This window comes from Microtus oregoni, unplaced genomic scaffold, assembly GCF_018167655.1.
Source record: "Microtus oregoni isolate MIOR12 unplaced genomic scaffold, Mior012 000045F_ref0000178, whole genome shotgun sequence".
Classification (NCBI taxonomy): Eukaryota; Metazoa; Chordata; class Mammalia; order Rodentia; family Cricetidae; genus Microtus; species Microtus oregoni.
In genome coordinates, this window is record NW_024543219.1 from 8,214,178 (window position 1) to 8,235,825 (window position 21,648).

The following is a 21,648-nucleotide window of genomic DNA, read 5'->3' on the forward strand; positions in this document are numbered from 1 at the left end:
TGTGGGTGACTGTGGCCTATGTTCAAAACTGGTGCTTGCAGTACAGCCTGGATTCAAGTTCCAGAAATGCTTACCTGTTGCCAGCAACTATTCTTGTGAAATAGACTGGGAAGCCATCAACTAATGGCTTAAATGTGTTCCTGTTAGTGGTTAGTCTTGCCTGTGTTGTACTGAAGCCACCTGCTCTCGGCTGGGAAAGGCCAGGACTAGACAGTGCCAGTCTTCAGTGGCTTTCTGTCCTGTCTCCCCATCCAGGGTACCCGATTTCCCAGGCCCGTCTCTAGAAGCACTGTGAAGTTTGGATAGGGATGTATAAAATCCATTCTTAGAGGCACGTAGGAGGAGGAAACCGCCCTGCCAGGGGGAAGTAAATCTGTGCAGTATAAAAGGGAAGGGTTCTGCTTGTCTTACAGTCAGTGCAGGGAGAGGGAGGCACACGGCTGAAGGGTAGTGCAGGAGCCTGGGGCTGCAAGACTGAACCTCTCCCTCTATCCCCCTGCTCACCCCTACACCCCTCCAAAAGCCACCAGGCCTGTGGGGAGCCTCAGGAGCCAGCACACTTTGCTAGAGGAAGCATGAGGGTTGATGAGGAGGAGGTGTGGAGAATGACTGGAAGATATGGAAAACTGAAACAATCATTCGGGAAGGTGGCACCTTTCCTTCCTCTGTCTTTTCTCTCTGCTGCCTTCCCTCTTCCCAGGATGCTAGCTGTTCCTAGCCTGTCCCCATTGCTTCCCAGCCTCCACCTCTGGAATCTCCCTATTATCAGATCTAGAACCTGAATGACACTTTTGATTTGGGTGACAGTAGAAGGCAATTTTTTTTTCTTTAGGGGACAATGCGGACACACATATGACCGGTCCGTCTAGTTGTCTCAGAACATTCTTATTAGCCCTGAATTTCTTATTCCTAGACCCTTCGGTCCTCAGCCAACTGAGGTGGCTGACCTCTCAAGTGGTTACTCCGGGCTCTTCTTCAATGGCTTTTCTCACCCTTCAAGCAGAGGCCAAGAGAAAAAAAAAAAGAAAGCCAGTCTCCAGGGTCATGCTAAAAACACTGGAATTCGTAATAAAGTGACCTCTGACCTAGGGAGGAAGTGTGTTTAGAGAGCCTGGTCTCTGGGGAGACTGCTCCCAAAGGAAGATGGAGCAGGCTGAGTGAGGGAAAGTGCAGCCCACCATCTGCTCAAAATGGTTCTGGATGGCCCTGGAGCTCTGACCCAGAAGCTTCTGTCCACGAACACAGAATTCTTCCTAGCCTGGCATTCTGGAGCAGAGGTTCCTGAACTTCCTGTTTTAAGTGTTTCACCTTACACAGCTGGTGTGGTCAGAGAGCTCTTCCTCAACTCCACCTTCAGTTCGCATTGTGGTTTCAGCCTCTTTACATCATATCCTCTGCTTGACAGTTACTGGGTCAGCGCTGATCTGGCTTTCCTCAGTGTACAGCAAGTGAGGGCACTGGAAAACATAAGGGACCTTGATGGTCACCAGTAAGCTTCTTATCTTTCCTGGCAAGTGGCAAGTTAAAAGGCAAACAGCAAGGCTGTAAGGATGTAGGGAGGAAGTGGTACTAATCCTTGCCTAGCACCCGCTGAGAAAGTCCATCAGGGTTACTATGTGGTAAAGTGGGCAGGGAAAAGGGGAGAAAGCCATATTCTTCTCTCAAAAAGAATGGAGAGTTGGCTAACTTGTAATGGGAGGTGCTGGAGATGGCTTTGTCCCTACATCCTCACCAAGATCATGGTCTGACCTGAAGGCAAGAATAGGCTGCTTCCCCCTTCATCCACTTTTTGCGTATTCTCATTGACGACCCCCCCCCCCCCGTGTGTGTTGATCTAGCGCTCTCTCTAGCTCATATAGCCTAGGGTGGCATTGACACCAATATGCTGTTTTTATATCATGATATCACCTAACCCACAACAATACATAGACCAATACATATGATTCCCGTGAATCTAAAAACTGTACCATGTCCACATTTTTAACATGAAGTGCAAAGATATTATTTTTTTAAACCAGCAGTCTCATTCTGAGCCTATGTCCTTGCTTCCTTCGCCTGTGATATAATCCCTAACTCTGTTCACCTCTCCAGTCTAGACCTGCATTTTTAGACCACACCCCAGCCAGCTCACTCCTGGCACCCCTCTGTTCTAGTTCACCAGCCTTTCCTGGGTACTTCTCAGTTAGCTCCACCCCAGGAGCAGTCCTCCCTCTGGGCTGCTCTGGAACACAGACTGTCCCTCCTTAACGGTGAAGGAGGGTGTGGGGCTTTTGTTCAGCCCTCACCCTCAGAGATGCATCTTCCCCCTCCTCTGCTCTGTGGTACTTCCTCTCTGGCAGATTTAGAAGCAGGACCAAGACCTAGCACTAGGACAGATTCAGGAATTCTCTGTCCGACCACTTTGCCCTGACCCTAGACGTGGCACTGACTTCTGATCAACATCTGGAAAACCTTGTAAGTATCCTAGGAATCGGATGGTGTGTGTGTCTGTCAGTGTGTTGTATATGAATGTTTGAGTGTGAATATGAGTGTGACAGTGTGTTGTGTGTGAGTTTGTGTATGTGAGTGTGTCCGTGTGGTGTGTGTGTGTGGCAGGTGTAGCTGGGGAGACGCTGGGAAAGAATCTCCAAAGAAAGTCTGACCTGTGTAAAAGGACTTGTTCTTAGGGCCTGTCCACTAACCCCGCCCTGTCCCAATCCTCTCTGGTGCACGCTGGTCAGCTCTTGAGAGAGTGGGTAAGTGATCGGAGAAAGTCACCAGTGCTCTGCGGATAGCGGCCTCTCAGGAGATTAAAGAGCTGGTCTCTCATGGGATTCAGCCGTGGGGAGGAAAGTCGCCCAGTCTGGTGCTGGGTTCCCGGGTCCCTTAAGGGAAAGAGGGTGAAATGCGGCTGTTGCTGTTTATTTTGCAACAGGGCTTGTGGCGAAGAAGGGGCCCCACAGGCCAGTTAGGAAATTAGTCTTCCTATTCAACCAGGTCTTTTGAAGACAACGGGGTTGACAGTGAGGGTGTGGTATATATTTGGAGGCAATTTTGGAAATCAGAGTATTCATATTCATGTGATGAGGTGTCAAGAATTCTTTTGACTTTCTCCTCATGGGTGTGCCCACTTCCTACTCTCTAGGTTCTTTTGATGGCTCCAAACACTACATCTCCTGCAGCACCTTCCTCTCCTGGTGGCATGTCTCTGTCTCTGCCTATTGCCCTGCTGTCTGTGGCCCTGGCTGTGGGGCTTCCTGGCAACGGCTTTGTGGTGTGGAGCATCCTGAAGAGGATGCAGAAAAGATCCGTCACCGCCCTGCTGGTGCTGAACTTAGCTCTGGCCGACTTGGCTGTGTTGCTCACTGCTCCCTTTTTTCTACACTTCCTGGCTCGACGCACGTGGAATTTTGGAGTGACCGGTTGCCGCCTGTGCCACTATGTTTGTGGAGTAAGCATGTATGCCAGCGTCCTGCTTATCACCATCATGAGTCTGGACCGCTCATTGGCAGTGGCCAAGCCCTTTGTGTCCCAGAAGGTGCGCACTAAGACGATTGCCAGATGGGTGCTGGCAAGCATCTGGGTGTTGTCTTTTCTGCTGGCTACACCGGTCATTGTGTACCGTTCCGTAGAACGGCTCAACAGGACTCTGATCTGCCGGCCGTATTATCCCAGCGACGGGCATATGGCCTTTCATCTGCTTTTTGAAACCATCACTGGCTTCCTTCTGCCCTTTCTGGCGGTGGTGGCCAGCTACTCTGACATCGGACGCAGGCTGCAGGCTCGGCGCTTCCGTCGCAGTCGCCGCACCGGCCGCCTGGTGGTCCTTATCATCCTGGCCTTCGCCGCCTTCTGGCTGCCTTACCACCTGGTGAACCTGGTGGAAGCCGGTCGTGCGCTGGTGGGCTGGGACAAGGCCGACTCTGTGGGGAGGCATCTGAAGATGGCCCGCAACGTGCTCATCGCGCTGGCCTTCCTGAGCAGCAGCGTGAACCCGGTGCTGTATGCGTGCGCGGGTGGCGGCTTGCTCCGCTCAGCAGGCGTGGGTTTCGTAGTCAAGCTGCTGGAGGCCACTGGCTCCGAGGTGTACAGTACCCGCCGCGGGGGCACCCTGTGCCAGTCCCAGAAGGCCACACCGGCCTGCCCTGAGCAAGGTCCCACCGAAGCCTCCATGACCTCCTCTACCCCCTCCTGAGTGAGGTGAACTGTAGTAGGTTGGTCTGACCCACTTCTGTATCTGGAGAACAGGTTGGGGACTGGACGCAAGAGGAAAAGAGGGAAGGGTGGGGGGAGTCAGGGCAAAGAGACTGTATGCTTTGGTCTGGCTTCTGCAGGCAGCTTTACGATTAAAACTAAAGTCTGAAATAAGCTTAAGCCTGTGAATGAGGTGTACATTATGGGGCACTGGGGGATGTTCATTGGTTTCCAGAAGGGACCACTCCGGTGGGGTCCCTCTCAACAGTTCCCCGTGGTTTGCAGTTTTGGAAGGAACACATGGGCAGATAGAGCTCTCTACCTTCCTAATTCGGAAATAGGTGACCTGCAGATCCCACTTAGAAAAGCACACTACTGACTCCTAAAGGAGATATTAAAGGGGTTCGTTGTGTGGCCCTAGAGTCATGACTCAAGGCACCTTCTAAGAAAATCAGTTCTTGTGAAATGTCTTCCCAGAAGTTGGTGGTACATATCCTTGATGATATAAACCTAACATCCTCTCAGGAGAGTCCTGGGAGAAGGTTTTCCATCTCTTCATCTCCCAAAGAAGTCTGGGGACTCAGGCATCAAATCCCATCTTCTAGAATTCTGTGCATCAGTACCTGCCATCTCTCAGAAGCCATGCCCAACCCCGTAAACAAGATGTCCCAGAAAGAGAGGCCTAGGAAGACAACTTGGGAAGAAACTGTGCCACTGAGGAGCAAGGAGGCGATTTCCAGCTACCTCAGCAGCTTCTGATCCATGGACTGATTCAGATGCCCAGTAAACGTTTTATTGAAGATCTTAGAGGAGGGGTTGCTGAGGTGCCTAGGGTGCTGAGGGAGATCCAGTTCTTGTCAGGTCTGTGTTCAGGAAGTACGTACAGAGTTGCCCTTTGCCTTTGACCTTGATGACACCCCGGCTGTAGCATATATACCCCAGGGATTGCAGGGCCCTAGCTGTCTCCTCAGTCACCTGCAATTGGAAGAGGGGTAAGGGAGCGTAGCCTTTCCGTGCTCCCTCCCCCACCCCTACGTCATAGTTCTCTCACTTGGATCTTGCCAAGGACTCCTGTGCTCTCCATGCGGCTGGCCACATTCACTGTGTTCCCCCAGATGTCGTATTGTGGCTTCTGCGCCCCAATCACTCCTGCTACTACTGGACCATGGTTCAACCCTGATAAGAAATGTGGTAAGGAGGGACTTTGATGGGGGCGAACTTTGAAGAAGGAGATTAAAGGAGGTGGTTTAGTAAGAGTCTTTTTTTTTTTTTTTTTGGTTTTTCGAGACAGGGTTTCTCTGTGGCTTTTGAGCCTGTCCTGGAACTAGCTCTGTAGACCAGACTGGTCTCAAACTCACAGAGATCCGCCTGCCTCTGCCTCCTGAGTGCTGGGATTAAAGGCGTGCGCCACGCCGCCTGGCTTTAGTAAGAGTCTTAGAGGTTGGTGGAGAGAGGATTGAGGAAGGAAAGGGAAGGGAAGGGTGAATCTCTTAGCTCTCAGATAGTGGCCTTAAGCTTCAGGCTGGAGAGCAAGTATGGAGGGAGGGTGTTCAGGGATGAGCTGGAGAGCAGCTAAGGAAGGTCTTAGGGAAGGGAGGGGAGGTACCACCTTGCCCCAGCAAAGGAGGCCCCTCACCCACACGAAGGCGGAAGTTATTGAATGAGTGCTTGTTGATGATATCCAGCTTAGACCCCAGGGCCACTGCGAATTCCACCATGGTGCCCAGATGGCTGCAACTTCGATCGGCGTCCTGGTAAATGGGTCCACCCACCGTGATGGGCAGAGAAATAAGTCCGGCTCATGAAAACGCCCACCAGTGGAAGCCCCCCAGGAGGGTTGACCGGAAGGGGTTGCTGTACCTGCTGTGTATCCTGTCCAGACGTGGCGTTTAAGCCTGTGGCTGCCATGTAGGTGCTGCCAATAGTTTTGATCTTCTCTACTCCACTGAACTTTGGCTTGGAGAGCAGCTGTAGAGAAAGAGGCTGTGTCCCCCTCTCTCTTGCTTTCACCACTCCTTCTCCAAAAGCCTGCCCAGGCCACTGGAGGCTAAAGGACCATGTAGGGCTGGAGATGGTGGTGGGAAGGAGGTAGTTGGCAGCGTGCAATGAAGGGGTAAAGCTCAGAGGACGGGGAGGGTTGGAGAGGTTGGGGAGTAGAAGTGGCCGAATGGTCAGGAGAGGAAAATGTGAGCAAGAGCTGGTGGGGGGATCCAGAATTTGGAACATAGGGTCTTGTATTGCACCTCATCAAAATCAGCAATTATCTCATTGAGCAGCCGCAGACACTCCAGGCCCTCATGGTTGATGTTTGATTCAGAGTAGAATTCCTTAAAGTCGGGGACCGATGCGAAGAGGACACAAACACATTCATACGACTGGTGGTAGAGATCCTGCGAACAAGAGGAGGGGGAGGTGCTTAGCCCCTTGGGCCAGCAGCTTCAGTCCTCACCCAAGGGAATAAGTCTGAAGAGGGGTGAGCCAGAGAGCAGCTACTGCATGACTCAGGGTGTGAAGAGTAGGTAGAAAAGTGGCCCCATTTGCAAATTTGGAGTTAAGCTTTTTGAATTAAATAAGTTTATTGGTTTTGTGTATGTATGCGTGTGCGTGTGTGTGTGTGTGTGTGTGTGTACACGCTGAAGCATGTATGTAGCGCTCAGAGGAGAACTTTCGGGAGTTAGTTCTCTCCTTCCACTTTTAGTGTGTTCCAGGCTATGAAGTATTCTTTACCCCCTGCGCCCTAGAGAACTGGATTTTTATTTTAATTAATTAAAATTTGCTTGAATGGACATATATGGCTAACAGCTACCACATAGGGTGTTGTAGAGCTACAGGGATGGGTGGCGTGCTCTTCAGACCATTCCCACCACTGTTTGATTCGGGCTTCCAAAAGGTGTGACATGGCCATGACTTGGAAAGATGCTTGCCTTCCCCTCACTCCCACCCTCTGGCCATGGGCCTCCTGCATGGTAGGCAAGCTCTACCAGTGAGATATAAGCCCAGAAGTTGTTCTTTCTAAACAAAAACTGGAAGCACAGATTTTGTGGCCACCAAGGACAAGGCCCAAGACTGTGCTCTGACAAGGCAGGGGCGTGGGTGACCACTAATCCACTGTCTGGGGACCCCAGAAAGGATGGGAGAAGACCCAAGATTCTCATCCAAGCTCAGTTGCATCTGGGCCTCTGGAGTATGGGGTTGGGAGTCACCTCATTGCGCCGGTTCTGGCCGATGAACTGAGGGGCCACGTGTGCCGGGAGTACATTCTCCAGGAGGAGCCGGGTCAGGTTCTCCATTGTCTCAGTCTCCTCTCGCTCCCGCCTCAGCTTCTTCTTCCACAGGAAGTCCAGGCGGCAGTAATACTCATTCTAGGGTGACAGAGCAGTGTCCCCAAGACCCCCAGGCAGCTTAGAGTTAAGGTTTAAGGTACAACTGTCCTGGAGGGAGGTGGCTTTTAAGATCTATTTCAAATTAGGTTATGCAGAACGAGCAACAGACATTGTTCATAGCCATGATTTTTCTTAGATTTGGGGACAGGAGAGGGGGGTGCTGGTGAGAACCTGAGGGGTTTAGAGAGGGAAGAAGTAAGAGTCGGAACACTCCCTTGTAAGTTTCAAATGGACATACTACTGGGGCTCAGCCCTGAAGATGAGACAGAAAAGTTACCAATATGAGAACCCAGCCTCAGCCATTCACACGGAGGCCCCAGAGGACCGAGCTGAGAGATATACCTGCCGAGCCAGGACAAGGAGCGTGAAGAAGAAGATGAAGAAGTAGATAGCTCCCATCAGTTTGGGTTCCTTCAGCACCCCTGGCCTGAGAGATCAGAATCAAGATTGTTGTTCCTTGCTCTGCCCCTTCCTGATGGCCTCCTTCCTGCTCCCAGTACCCAAAGAGCCCTCAGCACCCCTCCCTTTTGCCTTGTGGGTGATTCAAGTCTGTGAGGCAAGGACAGCTCTGTGTCCTGTCTTACTCACTCTCCCGAGGGCTTGTGCAGATGTGCCCTGTGAGTGTGCTTACCTGGAGTCCAAAGGGCTTTGATAAAGCTGGGCGATGAGGCAGTCGGACAACCAGGCGTAGGAGTGCAGAAATAGGGAAGAAGATGCCACCAGCCACAGCAGAAGTAGTAGCAGTTTCAGTTCAAAGCTCATGTGCAGAAAAACGGAGCAGGAGAGGAAACCCAGCACGCAGCAATGCATAGAGTACTGTGGGCCGGGCAACACAGTCAGAAGCATCCTCTAGAGACCACTGGGAGAGTGCCCACAGCTCCTGTTCTCCCAGGGCACAGGGCATACCAGGCAAATCGGGATATCATTCATGAAAACAGACACTGGCTATGCCTACTGTCCTGGAAGAAGTGTTCTTTAGCTTATGAGTTGGCAGACTGACAAGGAAGGGTATGGGGAGAGAGACTCAGGGCCGTACAGAAACACTCACTGGGATGCTGATGAGGGGCAGGGATCCTGGCAGTTCCCAGGAAGCATTGGAAGCCATGGAAGATGCATTGGAAGCCAGGAAAATGCAGTCTGATGGCACTGGCAAGAAGAACTGCAGAAGGAGATGGGTGGAGGGCAGGTGAACTCCTTGGGCTGTGACTGAGCAAGGAATGGCTTAGAACCAAACTCCTATAAAGAGGCATATTCTACTCCTTCTGACGGATGAGAGAGCTTCCGATGGGTCCTTACTGGGAGGAGGGGCTGTGAGAGATGTCACGGATACTAGTATGTCATCAAACCGGTGTCAGTTTTTGTCAACTACTTAACCCTGTAGACTGCCTTTCTTCCTTCCCTCTCTCTTTCTTTTTAATTTGTCAGGGGGATAACTCCTATTGAGTTCTAGGAACAATTATAAATTCTGTAACCTTCAGCCAAATAAGCTAAAAATGATGAGTGCCTACAGAGGAAAACGAAAGAACATTCAACGAAGTGTTAACAATGAGTATGCCTGGAGGGTAGGATACACACACACACACACACACACACACACACACACACACCTCCCAGCATCTTTTGGTCTTTTTTCAGCTGTCATTTTAGATCCAGGGATTCCCTTTCAACCCCACAGGTCCAGTATATCCTGATGGTGGTAGATAGAACCCCCCCCTTTGTCCTCACCAGGCTGGCGATGGCCATGGTGAACACCAGGAGGATGGTGGCAGTGCCCAGCACTACTCGAAGTCCTGGCCGTGTGGCCACCAGGACAGACAGTGCAGGCAGCCAGTGCAACATTTTGGGACCTTTCTGGACACACTTCTGTGGAAGAACAGGTGTCATAACTACAGGGCTGGGGCTCCTTCTTCAGGCCAGGTCATGGCTAGGGCTCCAGCTTGTCACTCCCCCTTTTCCCAGACCTCCTTACCGTCAGGTGCTCAGAGAAGCAGACGAAGAGGAGGAGAAGGAAGAGGAGGAAGGTGATGCTATAGGTGATGGCCAGAGCTGGGGGCCTAAGAGAAGACAAGAGGGGGGCTTTGAAGTGCCAGAATGAGCTCTGGGGAGGGGGCTGTGCTTGCCATCTGGTTGGGAGGTGGGGTTGGGGAAGGGAAGTAGTCTCAGGGATGCAGAGTAGCTGCTGAGGAAGGGCGTAATGTTCTGGTGTTCTGGGAACTAACTTAAGTCCAGAGCAGAGTTTCAGCAGAACAGGAACTGATAAAGTTGGAACAACATTGGAGGGAGCAGAGGATTCACAACCGTGGCCATGGCTGAATCAGCCTCTGGGCTGAAACTCTTTGACCTCTGAATGTTGAGTGAGACCTTATTCTTCCAAGCAGCGGCCTAGGTTTGAGAGTCTATATTATAACTCAGTCATTTGCTGTGAGAGTTGGGCTTGTTGATGAGAACGCAATGCCCTTCGTGGGGATGTTGCTATTGTTCAAAGATATAGGTAATTGAAAGTGGTCTTGTATGTACAATGTTTTCCCAGTAGCGAGGACTGAACCTAAGGCCTCATTAAATGGATGCCTCTCTCTGCCACTCAGTTACCCCCCTAGCCCCAGGATGTACATAAAGATGAGGACTGTGATTACCTCCAGAGGATGTGGGTGAGTGTCTGAAACTCGGGGGAAGGTGCCAACAGAAGAAAGTGTAGGTCATGGGTCAGGAAGGGCAAAGGGTTCCATATGGGAGAGCTGTTCCAGTGCTGTTGTTGCCTGGCGCCATCTCACCTGTTTGTCACCAGCATTTGGATAGTGAAGTTGCATAGAAACACCAGGAAGGTGCAGGCTGTGTAGTACTTGAAGGCAGGGAGTGCAGAGAGCCGATACTGGAAGCAAAGGGATTGATGGAGACAAGGTATTGGTGTTGTCCATGGCTGGGGAGGAAGCAAGCCTGGACAAGAGGTGGGTCTCTAGCCTCACCCTCCACCCCTCGGTTCATCTATGTAGCCCCCATGCATTCTTCAAGGAGATGTCCCCACTCTTTTTATTGCCTACCCAAATACCTCAGCCTACAGATGACATTTTTTTTTTTTGTCATAATCTGGGTTGGCCTCAGGCACACTGTGTAGCCCAGGATGACCTTGAACTTGGGATCCTTCTGCCTTCACTTCCTAAATGCTAGGGTTATGAGCAGGTACCATGACCCCTGGCATGACTTTCCTAAGAGAGGCACAATCCCCTCATCCTAGGGTTCAAAACTATGCAGACCTGGGAAAGACAGGTAGGGAGAGAAGTCCTAAGCCTTCCCGGGGCCAAGGGCCAAGTCTGGGAAATCTTTTGTTGCTCTGTTCTCCGTCCCACCTGCTTCTCCATCTCCGGATCTCTGAAGTACAGGGTCAGGAGGTTGAAGTCCTTTGACTGCTTCCACTGTCTGGTGTGAGGCGGGAGGTGGCGAGCACCACAGAGGATGGGGGAGGCCGGGGCAGAACAGGTGGAGGTGGTCGTGAGGGTCTTTCTCTAGGAAAGCTCCCCACTTCTCGCCAGCAACCCCAGCCCTCTGTTTTCCGTACTTCTGAGAATTGAGCTGCTCGATGACCTGGAAGAACTTGGCGTCCCCGGTGTCCAGTTCATCATCTAGTCCCCGAGGGGCGCGACTCCTGCACAGTGGCAGCCAAGCCAGTTACCACACAGATCCTCAAAAGTGCCCAGATGAAGCAGTCCCCAAGGAGGATTCACCCAGTGAGCCCCACTGTCAAAGGTGAGGTTTCCTCACCGGTCCAGGCTCCGCTGGGTGCTGAAGGCCTTTTCCTGTTGAAAGAACACATGATGGGGCTGTGGTGAATAATCCCCTTTCACGAAGACAGGCTGTAAACCTGACTGAATTTTCTACCTCTGTCCTTGACCATGTGTGCCTGGCCTGGCTGCTTCTGCCGCTGCTAATGGCCCGCTTCCTACTCTGTACCAAATCCTACTGACCCAGGAAGGATCATTTCAAATTCTATTTCCTCCTAACTCCATAGACTTCCAGGGTCCTTAAAGTCTTTGCTGGCTCTTGGAGATCATCTATTTTTTTGTTTTTGTTTTTTGTTTTTCAAGACAGGGTTTCTCTGTAGCTTTTGAGCCTGTCCTGGAACAAGCTCTTGTAGACCAGGCTGGCCTCAAAATCACAGAGATCCGCCTGCCTCTGCCTCCCGAAGTGCTGAGATTAAAGGCGTGTGCCACCACCGTCCGGCTGGAGATCATCTTTTAACTGGGCAATCCTTCATCCTATATTTGGGTGTCTGTTAGTTGTGTCTCCTTAAAGACTGCATATTCTAGGGCTGGGGAGATGGCTCAGTTGCTCTTCCAAAGGTTCTGAGTTCAAGTCTCAGTAACTATGTGGTGGCTCACAACCATCTAGTGGGATCTGATGCCCTCTACTGGCATAAAGTCATATATGCAGATAGAGCGGGCGTATACGTAAAATAAATAAATAAATAAATCTAAAAAGACGGCATATTCTAAAGGTAGGGACTTTCCCATGCACTCTTTTTTTTTTTTAAAATATTTATTTATTTACTTATTTATTATGTATACAATATTCTGTCTGTGTGTATGCCTGCAGACCAGAAGAGGGCACCAGACCCCATTACAGATGGTTGTGAGCCACCATGTGGTTGCTGGGAATTGAACTCTGGACCTTTGGAAGAGCAGGCAATGCTCTTAACCTCTGAGCCATCTCTCCAGCCCTCCCATGCACTCTTGAATGTTAACAAATCCATTGACTTGAATTGAAGCGACTATGCAGAAAATATTGATCCCTCCCTGACTCTTTGTTTGGTCAGCTATGCTGAGCTGAGAGTTGGCCAAGGTAGTTAAGAAAGTACAGAGAAGAAAGAAAAGGAAGGGGATTCATCTTGATTATAGTCATACAGTCATTCTCTTCTTCACCAAAAGGCACACACAATATAGGTGAAGTTATAAAAATGGCCAGGTGTAAAAGAGCAATTACTGAGGGAGAAAGGGAATTTCTGTGCCCCCCAGACCGGTACAAGAAGTCTGTTGTCTTCTTTCCTACCCTCCTTGGTTCATTTGATGGTAACAGGATTACAAACAAACCCGGTGTACAGGAGAAGCAGAAGGGGAGAATAAGATACTCAGGCCAGGAGGATGGTAGAGCCTCGATATGAGCCCAGGGCTGCATATATGCCCAGGCCTAGCTTTTGTCAACCGACTCCCTTCTGCCTTACGGTACATGAAAGTAGGGGGGGAAATCTACTTGTTTCTGTCTTTTCAAGAATTTTCCTAGTGACTGACACAGAAGCATTCAAAAAACATGAGGGCTAGGTAGGTGTGGCAGCATGTGATTCCAGCACCCAGAAGGCCTGAGGCAGGAGGATGGCTTCCAGCTGGGCTATACAGTGAGGTCTTGTCTCAAGCAACAAAACAGTGCTAAGATCAATGTATGGGTAGAATTTTTCAGCACAGTGCTGCTCTACCACCCCAAAACCTCACAATGTTAAGAAGTAAGCAGATGCGGGCCTGGAGAGATGGCTCAGAGGTTAAGAGCACTGGCTGCTCTTCTAGAGGTCTTGAGCAACCACACGGTGACTCACAACCATATGTAATGAGATCTGGTGCCCTCTTCTGGCGTGCAGACATACACACAGGTGGAACACTGTATATAATAAATGAATAAATCTTTAAAAAAGAAAGAAAGAACGAGTAAGCAGATGTTTGCCTAGAATACATGCAGCATTGGGTTTGATCCCCAGGGTGTAGTGGACCACATCTGTAATCTCCACTTGGGAGGTGGAGATCACAAACTCCAAGGACACCTTGGCTACGTAGTGAGTTCAAAACCAGATTAGGACCCGTGAGACTGGGAGGGAGAGGGGAAGGAAGGGAGGGAGGGTGAGAGGGAGGGAGTAGATTCATTTTGGGAATCATTAATATTTGACTGAGTACCTGGGTCTTCAGGGGTCAATTTCTAGGCTGATGAGGCCCTGCTCCAATCAAGAGATACCCTCAAGCAAGCTGTGCCTGTCCTGCCCTCCTCACACTGAGCCTTCATAGTAGCCCTCCGGTGAGTCTTTCTATTGCGAGAATTGCACCCAAGCTTGTCTCGTGATCTCTGAGCTTGTGACAGACTCCACACAACATTCCTTCTGCATCACGGAGACCTCATTTTGCAATAGGGTGTGGGCTCTTGGAGTCTTACTTTCTCTTCCTCCTGCTCATTTAACCACGCCCCCTTTTAAAAACCCATTTGACCTCTTCCTGCACTAGAATGACTTTTGGAATCCTTCCTAGAGCTACTGCTGCCAATGTCCCCCTCATGCCCACTGCTTACTGAAATCTAGAACTGTTTCTGCTGGATTGAAAAGGAAGGAGAGAGGATGGAATCCGGAAGTCTCTGAAGACACCTCAGAAATCCAGCCAGGCAGAACTAACACTGCTCTGGGGGGGTGGGTGTCAGAACGGCGGCTGCAGTATGAGAAAGTGGGAGCAGATATGAGAAAGATAGGGTGATGGGAGAGTAGGCTGAAATGCAAGCCTAGGCGCGAGAGATTTAAGAGCCTTCGCCACAGGTGGGTCACAGGTTAGCTCTAAGTCTTACATACAGGCCCTGTTCTAGCTTCACCCAGACAAGCTGTAAGCCCACTTCTTCCCCTCTGCCACCGCTTTGCCTGCTTGCGACGTCTTTCTTCTCAAGGCCATGAGCAAATTCCCTGCCACTTCGTTTAATAGTGTCTGAGCGCTGAGGAGTAGAGGCAACACCTGGCTTGCTCACAACTTAACTTTGGGAAGGATGAAAGTACGGAATTGTAGTAACGGATCTTGACAGAGGCATTTGCTGGCGGGATGGGTGTGCCGAGTCTGGAGGAAGTGGGGTTACCTATTTCCTTTGGGTGGCAGGGGAAGGGAAGATTGAGGTGCATTGGGCATGGTGACGGGATCTTTCATTATCTCTGAGGTGAGCTGGGAGGGCAAGAAGAGATCTGAACCACTGACCGGGGCAACCAGGCAGTTCAATGCTGTCACACATTACCAAGTGATTCATTGGGGGGCGGGGAGCCTGGGAGTGGAGCCTCGTGACAGTGGAGGAGGCCGTTTTTCCTCAGGCACAGGGGTTTATAACGGAAGTGTACATACCGGAAGTGGAGTGGAGGTGGATAGAGGGCTGTCAACATGGCTTAGGTGGGCGAAAGGCTTGGCTGCACCCCAAGACTCCAGATAACGAGTCATCAGCAGTGACGGGCGCATCTTGTGTCCCTCCAAAGAAGACAGTAATCCTTTTGCAGTGACCTTCTCATCTTCCTCCTCAGCCTGGGACATGTGAAGTCTGAGAGTAAAAATGAGGTATTTCCCTACTCTCCCACGTTGCTTATAGGCTTGTCCCATGGCAACTCAATTTCTGGCATAGAAGGAAAGGCTGGTCTTGCTGACTAGGTGGTTTGCTTGGTCCACTCTGCGGGGTCCAAGCTGGGCTTTTACCCGAGGATCGATGACCAGGTATGTAGGTTCGCCTAGCTCCCGAAGGTATGGGTCTCGGTGTTCCGTGTCTGCATTCTCCACAGCATACGCCCCTGCCAGCAGAGCCAGGGTAGCCCCTGTGATATGCACCCGTCTGGAAGGAAGAAGCAGTGACAGTCAGGAGGGACAGCCTCGAAACCTTCAATTTCTCTCAGAAACCATTCCCAGACCTGTGCCTTCAAGAAGGGCCCCATGTTACAGGAAGTGCCTCCCAACAACCCCCAATCTCCCCAAACTTGTCTTAGAGACTGTAAACAGAGGAGTAGCAAGTGGAAGAGTCAATTGACCTTTTGTTGTAGCTGCTCCAAGCTCCACGTCTTACCCTGGCACGCCGCCAGCTTCCATGTGATTGGCCAATGTGACGTCATGGGACCAGACATCATACTGCCACTTCTGTAGCCCGATGACTCCACAGAGCACACTGCCCGAGTGCACGCCCACACGCATGTTGATGTCCACACCAGTGGCTACCCGTATTTTCCTGAGCCGGGTGTAGGACAAGCTTAGTCCTGCCCGGCTCCTCCTTTTCTCAAGGAGTACTGTGTCATCCTGCCTCCCACAATCCCTCCAACAGCCGTGTCTCGCACCCCCAAACTGACCTGATGGCCCGGCACATGTCCAGTCCCATGCGCACGCAGTTGATGGCGTGGTCTGGCAGCGAGAGTGGCAGCCCGGAGACACAGTAGTAACAGTCTCCCAGGATCTTGATCCGCATGCATTCGTGCTCCTGGGAGTATGTGTGTGGGTGTGTGGAGGAACCTGGTTAGAGGCCAGAGGGGTAGGAGGGAGTTGGGAAAGGTGGGGAGTAACTGAGGTATTCCTGAAGAACTTCTGGGATTGGAAGTGTCTGGGTCAGATCTATGGCCTCCCTTGGAATGGGACTGACTGAGGTCCCCTGTACAAGGTCTTTAGCAGAAGGAATAATCAAAGGCTGGAGGGTCTATGGTTCTCCCCAGTTTGGGTATATGTAGGGTACATTCATATCGGTCTATGATAATAGTGTCAGGATTGGGGGACATAGAGGCAAGACCCCAAGCTAGGATGTCTGATTAGGTGCTAAACTGAGTTGTCCAAAGCAGAAATTTCTCCCAGAAGGGCCGCCCAAGATCAGAATGCCTGAAAATCTTGGTGCATATCCAGAGGCTTTATGCTAGGGATGTCTAAAGTCATGGAGAGGTCTCTCGGGAATGGTGACAATTTCCTGAGTGGGATCCTACTTCTACTGCAGTATCTGGGAGCTTGGCCTGTGCTGTAAGACTTCTTAGAAGACGGGGTGCTTTCCTTGCAAGAGGGTCCCAGCTGGTGGTATTTGAGGGCCCCTGGGTGGGGAGGGAAACCCCTCTGACCTTGGCAATTTGGTCGAACTTGCCGAAGAGCTCGTTCAGCATAAGCACCAGCTCTTTAGGGGAGCACTCGCTGGCTAGCCGCGTGAAGCCCACGATGTCGGCATACAGCACGCTGCATAGGGCGAAGTGTGTTAATGGGGCCAGGGCTGCAGCTCAGGGTCCCCCCACCCCAATGGGGCCAGGGCTGCAGCTCAGGGTCCCTCCCCTAACGGGGCCAGGCAGCGGCCCAGGGTTCCTCCCGGCTTCCTTTCTCCTACCTGACTCCTCGGTGCCTCTTGACATACAGGCTGTGGAAGTTGTTCTCCGGCCGTGACACTTGCACTGTCTGCAGCCGGGCCATGATCTCGGCTTTCATCTCTTGGGCCAGGTAGGCAGGAAGGATGGACAAGAGGAGGTGCTCCTGGAGAAAGTCCCTACGATGACACCCCTTCTACTGTCCTGTGCCCTGTAACCAAGAGCCTCAGCCCTTCCAATTTCTCAGGCTCCCACACATTGCATCTACCCACTGGTATGTGTGAGCCCCAACATTTCCAGTCCATCTGGCACAACTCCTGGATCCCAAACTGTCTTGGTCGCTTAGGGACTGAACTCAGTATCAACATCTAAACTTGAAATCTTCCTTTAATAACTTTTATCATCATCATTATCCTTATTTGTTATTATTATTTTGAGACGGTATCTTACTATGCAGCGCTGTCTGGCCTGGAACTCACTATCTAAACCAGAGTGGCCTCAGACTCACAGATATAGGTCTGCCTTAGCCTCCCAAGAGCAGGGATGAAAGGTGTGTGCCACCAGCCACCAAACCTGGCTAAAATTTAATTTTACTATCATTGCATGATGCGTGTGTATGTGGGCGCATGGGCCACAGTGTATGGGTGGAGGTCAGAAGACAGCTTAGTGGAGACAGTTGTCTCCAGCTACCTTTATGCAGGCTCCAGGAATTGAACTCATGCCTTGAGGCTTGTGCAGCAAGTGTCTTACCTCTCAGCTGTCTCACTGGGCTTCAGTTTCAACCTAGCAATGCTCTTCCAGGGGTGAGTGATAGTCACATTTCATACAAAAGAGGAAATACTTGAGAAAGGCAAACAAATAACCCAAACCCATTCCCTAGGAAGGTGCTAGAAAACTGTTCTCTCTGAGCTGCGTCCTTTTCCCTCCCTTAGGTCCTCCTGACCTGATGCTTTTTCTCCGTGTCCAACCTCCGGCGTGAGTGCAGGGAGCTGAGAGCCTCCCGAAATGTGGCCCGCAGTGCTCGCTCCATCAGGGCCTTGTGGTATGCTCCCACCACGTTCCCACACAGGAACAATACGGCGTTTGCTGCCAACTGTGGGTAAAGGCCAGACTTGGAGAGTACACCACCCAGTGAGGCTGGGAAGTTTATCTGTATCGTTCAAGTGAGTTCCAAGAACAGGACGAAAAGAGCCCGGCTCTGCAGTGAGGGACCTAAGTATCTCGGGGACGATTGGTCCCGCACTATGACATCCATGGGGTTGAGCGGGTGCCTTTCCTCCTCTATGCGCTCTGCTGTAGACACTTGGCTGCTGGGCTAACCTGGTCACTTGGGTCTAGATGTCTTGCATGTATATTTCCTCTCTGAGAATATTATTCTATCACGTTCACCTCCTGAGCCCATTCCACCTGCAAGACACTACTCAAGTTAGGATCGCATGCTCCACTTTTCCCTTCAGTACCTGTGGGAGAATCATGACTGATTTCCCCATGACTATAGCGCCCTCTTCTGGTAAAGGCGGGCATGGTGCACCCATCTACCAGCTCCAAGAGGTCCCTATAGGAGGTTTATCTGTGTGGGATTCTGCACTCAAAGTTGAGCCCTGCCGTGGAGTTCCAGCTCAGCAAATGCTCAGAGGATTTTTATCAGGGGTTGAGCCGGCTGTAGGCTATTACCTGCACTCTTGCTTTTTTGTTTCTTTTTTTCGAGACAGGGTTTTTCTACGTAAAAATTCTGGCTATCCTGGAACTCGCTTTGTGAATCAGGCCGCCTCTGCCCAGTGCCGGGATTAAAGGCGTAGGTCACCACCCAGTGACTGTTGCATTTTTACCTGTGGTAGCAGAGCCCTCTGTGAGTCAGGCTGCCACCCAAGGTACAGTCCAAGGACCAGCAGATGTGAGAGTGATGAGGTGAGGCCCGCAACAGCCGCATCCCGCATGCCCAAGGGCAACATGGCATACACGGTGAAGATGAGGAAGAGGAAAAACGACACCTGGAGAAGGGTGTGGGAAGCCGAAGGCCTGGGTTTCACAGCACAGGGCCTGAGTTTGGGGTCCCTATTCCCCTGCTTCTTAACTGTGATTCTCCTCACCTGGTCCCAGGCGCTCACCACACCCCCAGTGAACAGGAATCCATGGCCTAGCGCGAGCAGCGCAGCCCATATGAGGCCGGAAAGAGGTCGTGTCCAGCGCTGCAGTTGCTGCTCCCGGGAAGCCAGCCCCAAGAGCAGAGAGAAGCCGCCCAAACCACACAGCACGGTTGTCAGGAAGCTTGGGTCTGAGGTCAGCTCCTGTGGATGAAGGATGCATGAAGCAAGACTGGGGAAGGATGGCTTTGGAATTGTCACAAGGTGAGACGGAGCAAGTTAGACGCCATTCAGATCTGCTCTGTAAAGTGTCTTCAACACATGCACAAAGAGAAAACAGGGCTGCTGGGACGGCACTGTGGGGAAGGGGGTTTGCCACCAAGCCTGATGATCTAGTTCAATTCTCAGAATCCATGAGGTGAGAGAAGAGAATTCACGCCTTCGAGTTCTCCTTTGACCTCCACATGTGTGTATTCATGTCCACACACGAATACCCCCCGCCCCCGCACACACACAACACCCACATACAGCTGAATAAATGAAAAAAAAAAACAGGACCAGACTGCTTGTGTTTTCATATTTGATTGAACCATAAGAAATTGCTGAAACCCTACTGGTTTTACCCACGAAGCCCAGCAGTCTCACGTGGTAATGGCTCCTGCCCTCTTTCTAAATCTCAGTTTTGTTGTTGTTGTTGTTTTTTTTTTAATCTTTTTTTAATTGTTTGCTCTTTCAGGTTTGAGGCAGGATCTCAAGGAGCTTGGACTGGCCTCCAACTCTCTGTGTTGTGATTCCAGACTTGCCTGGCTATTCCCACAGTTCTTACCGCTTAAAGGGGAAACTGTAGCAGGTGCTTGGCATTCGGAGTGAATATCACCCAAATGGCTAATTTGCTCAGGAGGATCCTCCTTCCTCAAGCCATGTGCTAACTTCACAAATATTTACCTAGGCAGCCCAAGTTTCCGCAATTCCTTGCCACCCTGAGTTCCGAGATCTGAATACCTGCTTACCCACTAACCCAGAAGCCCCATCACGGTCCCTACCCTTTATTCCCACCTTTTTCTGAACTTGGGGTAACAAGGATTAGCAATACTCAGTCCTTTTCCCCATGTTGGCTACGAAGAGTGAAAGGAAAACCCGGAACAGAATATTTCAAATTTGGGATTGAAAACCCCCTTCCTGCCCAATATGAAAGTGGAAAAAAGATTTTTGGTGGAAGGAGGAGGGTAACTAAGCCACATCGATGAAAATTGCCTCTTGGAAGTCTGTGGGTACAGCTAACAGCCCCACATTCCCAAACCTGGAGAGAAAAAGTCAGGAAATGAATTCCCCTAGGGATGTGAGTAGAGTTTCCTCTCTGGAAAACTGGAAAATCCGGTGTTGGATTTACCATAGAACCAGTAGAACAGTGAGATGCATCCGGGACACATTTACCTCCCAGGATAGACCTAGGGAACAAACCTAGAGGGAGGAGGGTTTGGTCACATGTGCCCAGAGTCACAACAATTCATGACGGGTCAATGCTTCTTTTCCGGTTCTCAGCAAAGGCGTTATTAACTAAAAGACCCCGCAAATCCCAGTCCTTCAAATAGTCCCAGCCCGAGGCCAGCTCCCCCCCACCCCCGCCCCTAGAGCAGGCTCCCGCACCTAGCCCGTCTCTCTCACCCTGCCGCTGGCCCAGGCGACGGCTGGCAGTGCCACCAGCGTGCAGAGCACGATGACCAGAAGCAATAGTAGCAGTGGGTACTGTTGGCTCAGGCTGTAGTAGGTCTCGTAGAAGAGATCTTCGCTGGGAGGCGGCCGGGGACTGAAGAGGCGGGCCATGGTCTCCCCCGCCCTAGCCCGGAGCCCCTGCTCTGGGAACCGAGTTAATAAACCCCACTGCGCTTTTCTTCCTCCCCCGGAGCCACTCTGAACCCAGCCCCTTTTCGAAGCAATAGGATTTCCTGCCAGGTCTCCCTCAAAGGGCTCCAGCTGAATGTGACAGGGCTTCTTGATCCTTCCCACAAATCAGACCGTGGTAGTGTCCTAGCAAAAATCTCACTGGAGGGACAGGAGTTGAACCTAACGAGAAGGTGCCCCAGAATCTCCCTCAACCCATTAACTCACTGCTCTGTGTCAAGCTCCTGAAGTTCTCTCAGCAAAACTAGGCCCCCCGGAGGGAGCTTAGGTGGGTGGGCTGGCTGCAGCTCACTAGTGTGAGCCGGCTTGCTAGTGGCTCAGGGCCTAGGGCGACTGGCACTTCCCTCTTGGCGCCAAGGCCCCCTCCCACTTCCCCACGATACAGTCCGGCCCCTTCCCGTGCGGAGCGGACTCCCCTGGCTGCCTCCTATGCTCAGATTGTGTTTTCTAACAACCACCTCCCCTCTTTCTTCATGTGGTCTGTGGGAGACACACGAGGTAATGGAGAGGATTAAGAGGGATGTGTCAAGATACAGTATTTGGAAACTGGGAGGCTGGAAAGGCTGGAAGTCATGCTTGGGAGAACGTGGGAGGAGTGCTGTCCTGGTACCAGCTGGGGCTGGGGTGCGGGTGAGGTCAGAAAGAGCATTTCCTTTCCACTTTTGATCCCTCAGGTGTGTCGAAGTGTGAACTCTCCAAACTCCAGCCTTCTCTATAGCTCCTTGGGTTGGTGCTTCTCTTCGTTGGACATAGTTATCAATCCTTGGACTCAGAGAATCAGAAATGCTCCCATGCCTAAAAAGCAAGGTGCGTGAAGTCTGTGCAGTGGGAGTCTGGACGGTCTAGAGAGCCTGGGGCACCTTTGAATTTCCAAAGACCCTCCTTCACCAGGGCCCCAAGCCCGGTGCTCAAAATCCAGGAGAAAGGGGGAGTGGCGACTGTTATCCCGTCAGTTCAGCCTTAGGGTGGCGCCAGTACTGAGCTCTGGAGGAAGAGCTCCACCCTGATACTGGCGCACCAGAGAGCC

The 21,648-nt window shown here is 51.3% G+C and overlaps 2 protein-coding genes across 3 annotated transcripts; one reads left to right on the top strand and one right to left on the bottom strand.

The window, feature by feature from the left end:
- Nucleotides 1–3,133: 3,133 nt before the first annotated feature.
- On the top strand, nt 3,134–4,174 carry Ltb4r (leukotriene B4 receptor). Its single transcript, XM_041633906.1, has one exon. It carries the CDS (start codon nt 3,134–3,136, stop codon nt 4,172–4,174), a length of 1,041 nt encoding a protein of 346 aa, XP_041489840.1.
- Nucleotides 4,175–4,960: 786 nt separating this feature from the next.
- On the bottom strand, nt 4,961–20,862 carry Adcy4 (adenylate cyclase 4). 2 transcript variants are annotated; one of them, XM_041634019.1, is made up of 26 exons: nt 20,829–20,862; nt 20,385–20,570; nt 18,726–18,923; nt 18,465–18,626; nt 17,579–17,728; nt 16,659–16,801; nt 16,402–16,513; nt 15,655–15,782; nt 15,378–15,536; nt 15,017–15,149; nt 14,675–14,848; nt 11,313–11,347; nt 11,110–11,196; nt 10,901–10,970; nt 10,328–10,425; nt 9,526–9,610; nt 9,282–9,419; nt 8,605–8,715; nt 8,188–8,372; nt 7,899–7,983; nt 7,377–7,535; nt 6,417–6,563; nt 6,034–6,141; nt 5,810–5,924; nt 5,225–5,349; nt 4,961–5,148 (listed from the first exon to the last, which is right to left on the bottom strand). In XM_041634019.1, exons 2-26 carry the CDS (start codon nt 20,541–20,543, stop codon nt 5,002–5,004), a joined length of 3,213 nt encoding a protein of 1,070 aa, XP_041489953.1. In that variant the 5' UTR covers nt 20,544–20,570; nt 20,829–20,862; the 3' UTR covers nt 4,961–5,001. The 2 variants fall into 2 exon arrangements, with proteins under 2 accessions (XP_041489953.1, XP_041489952.1); XM_041634018.1 differs by lacking the exon at nt 20,829–20,862 and having other exon boundaries at nt 20,385–20,688.
- Nucleotides 20,863–21,648: the final 786 nt, after the last annotated feature.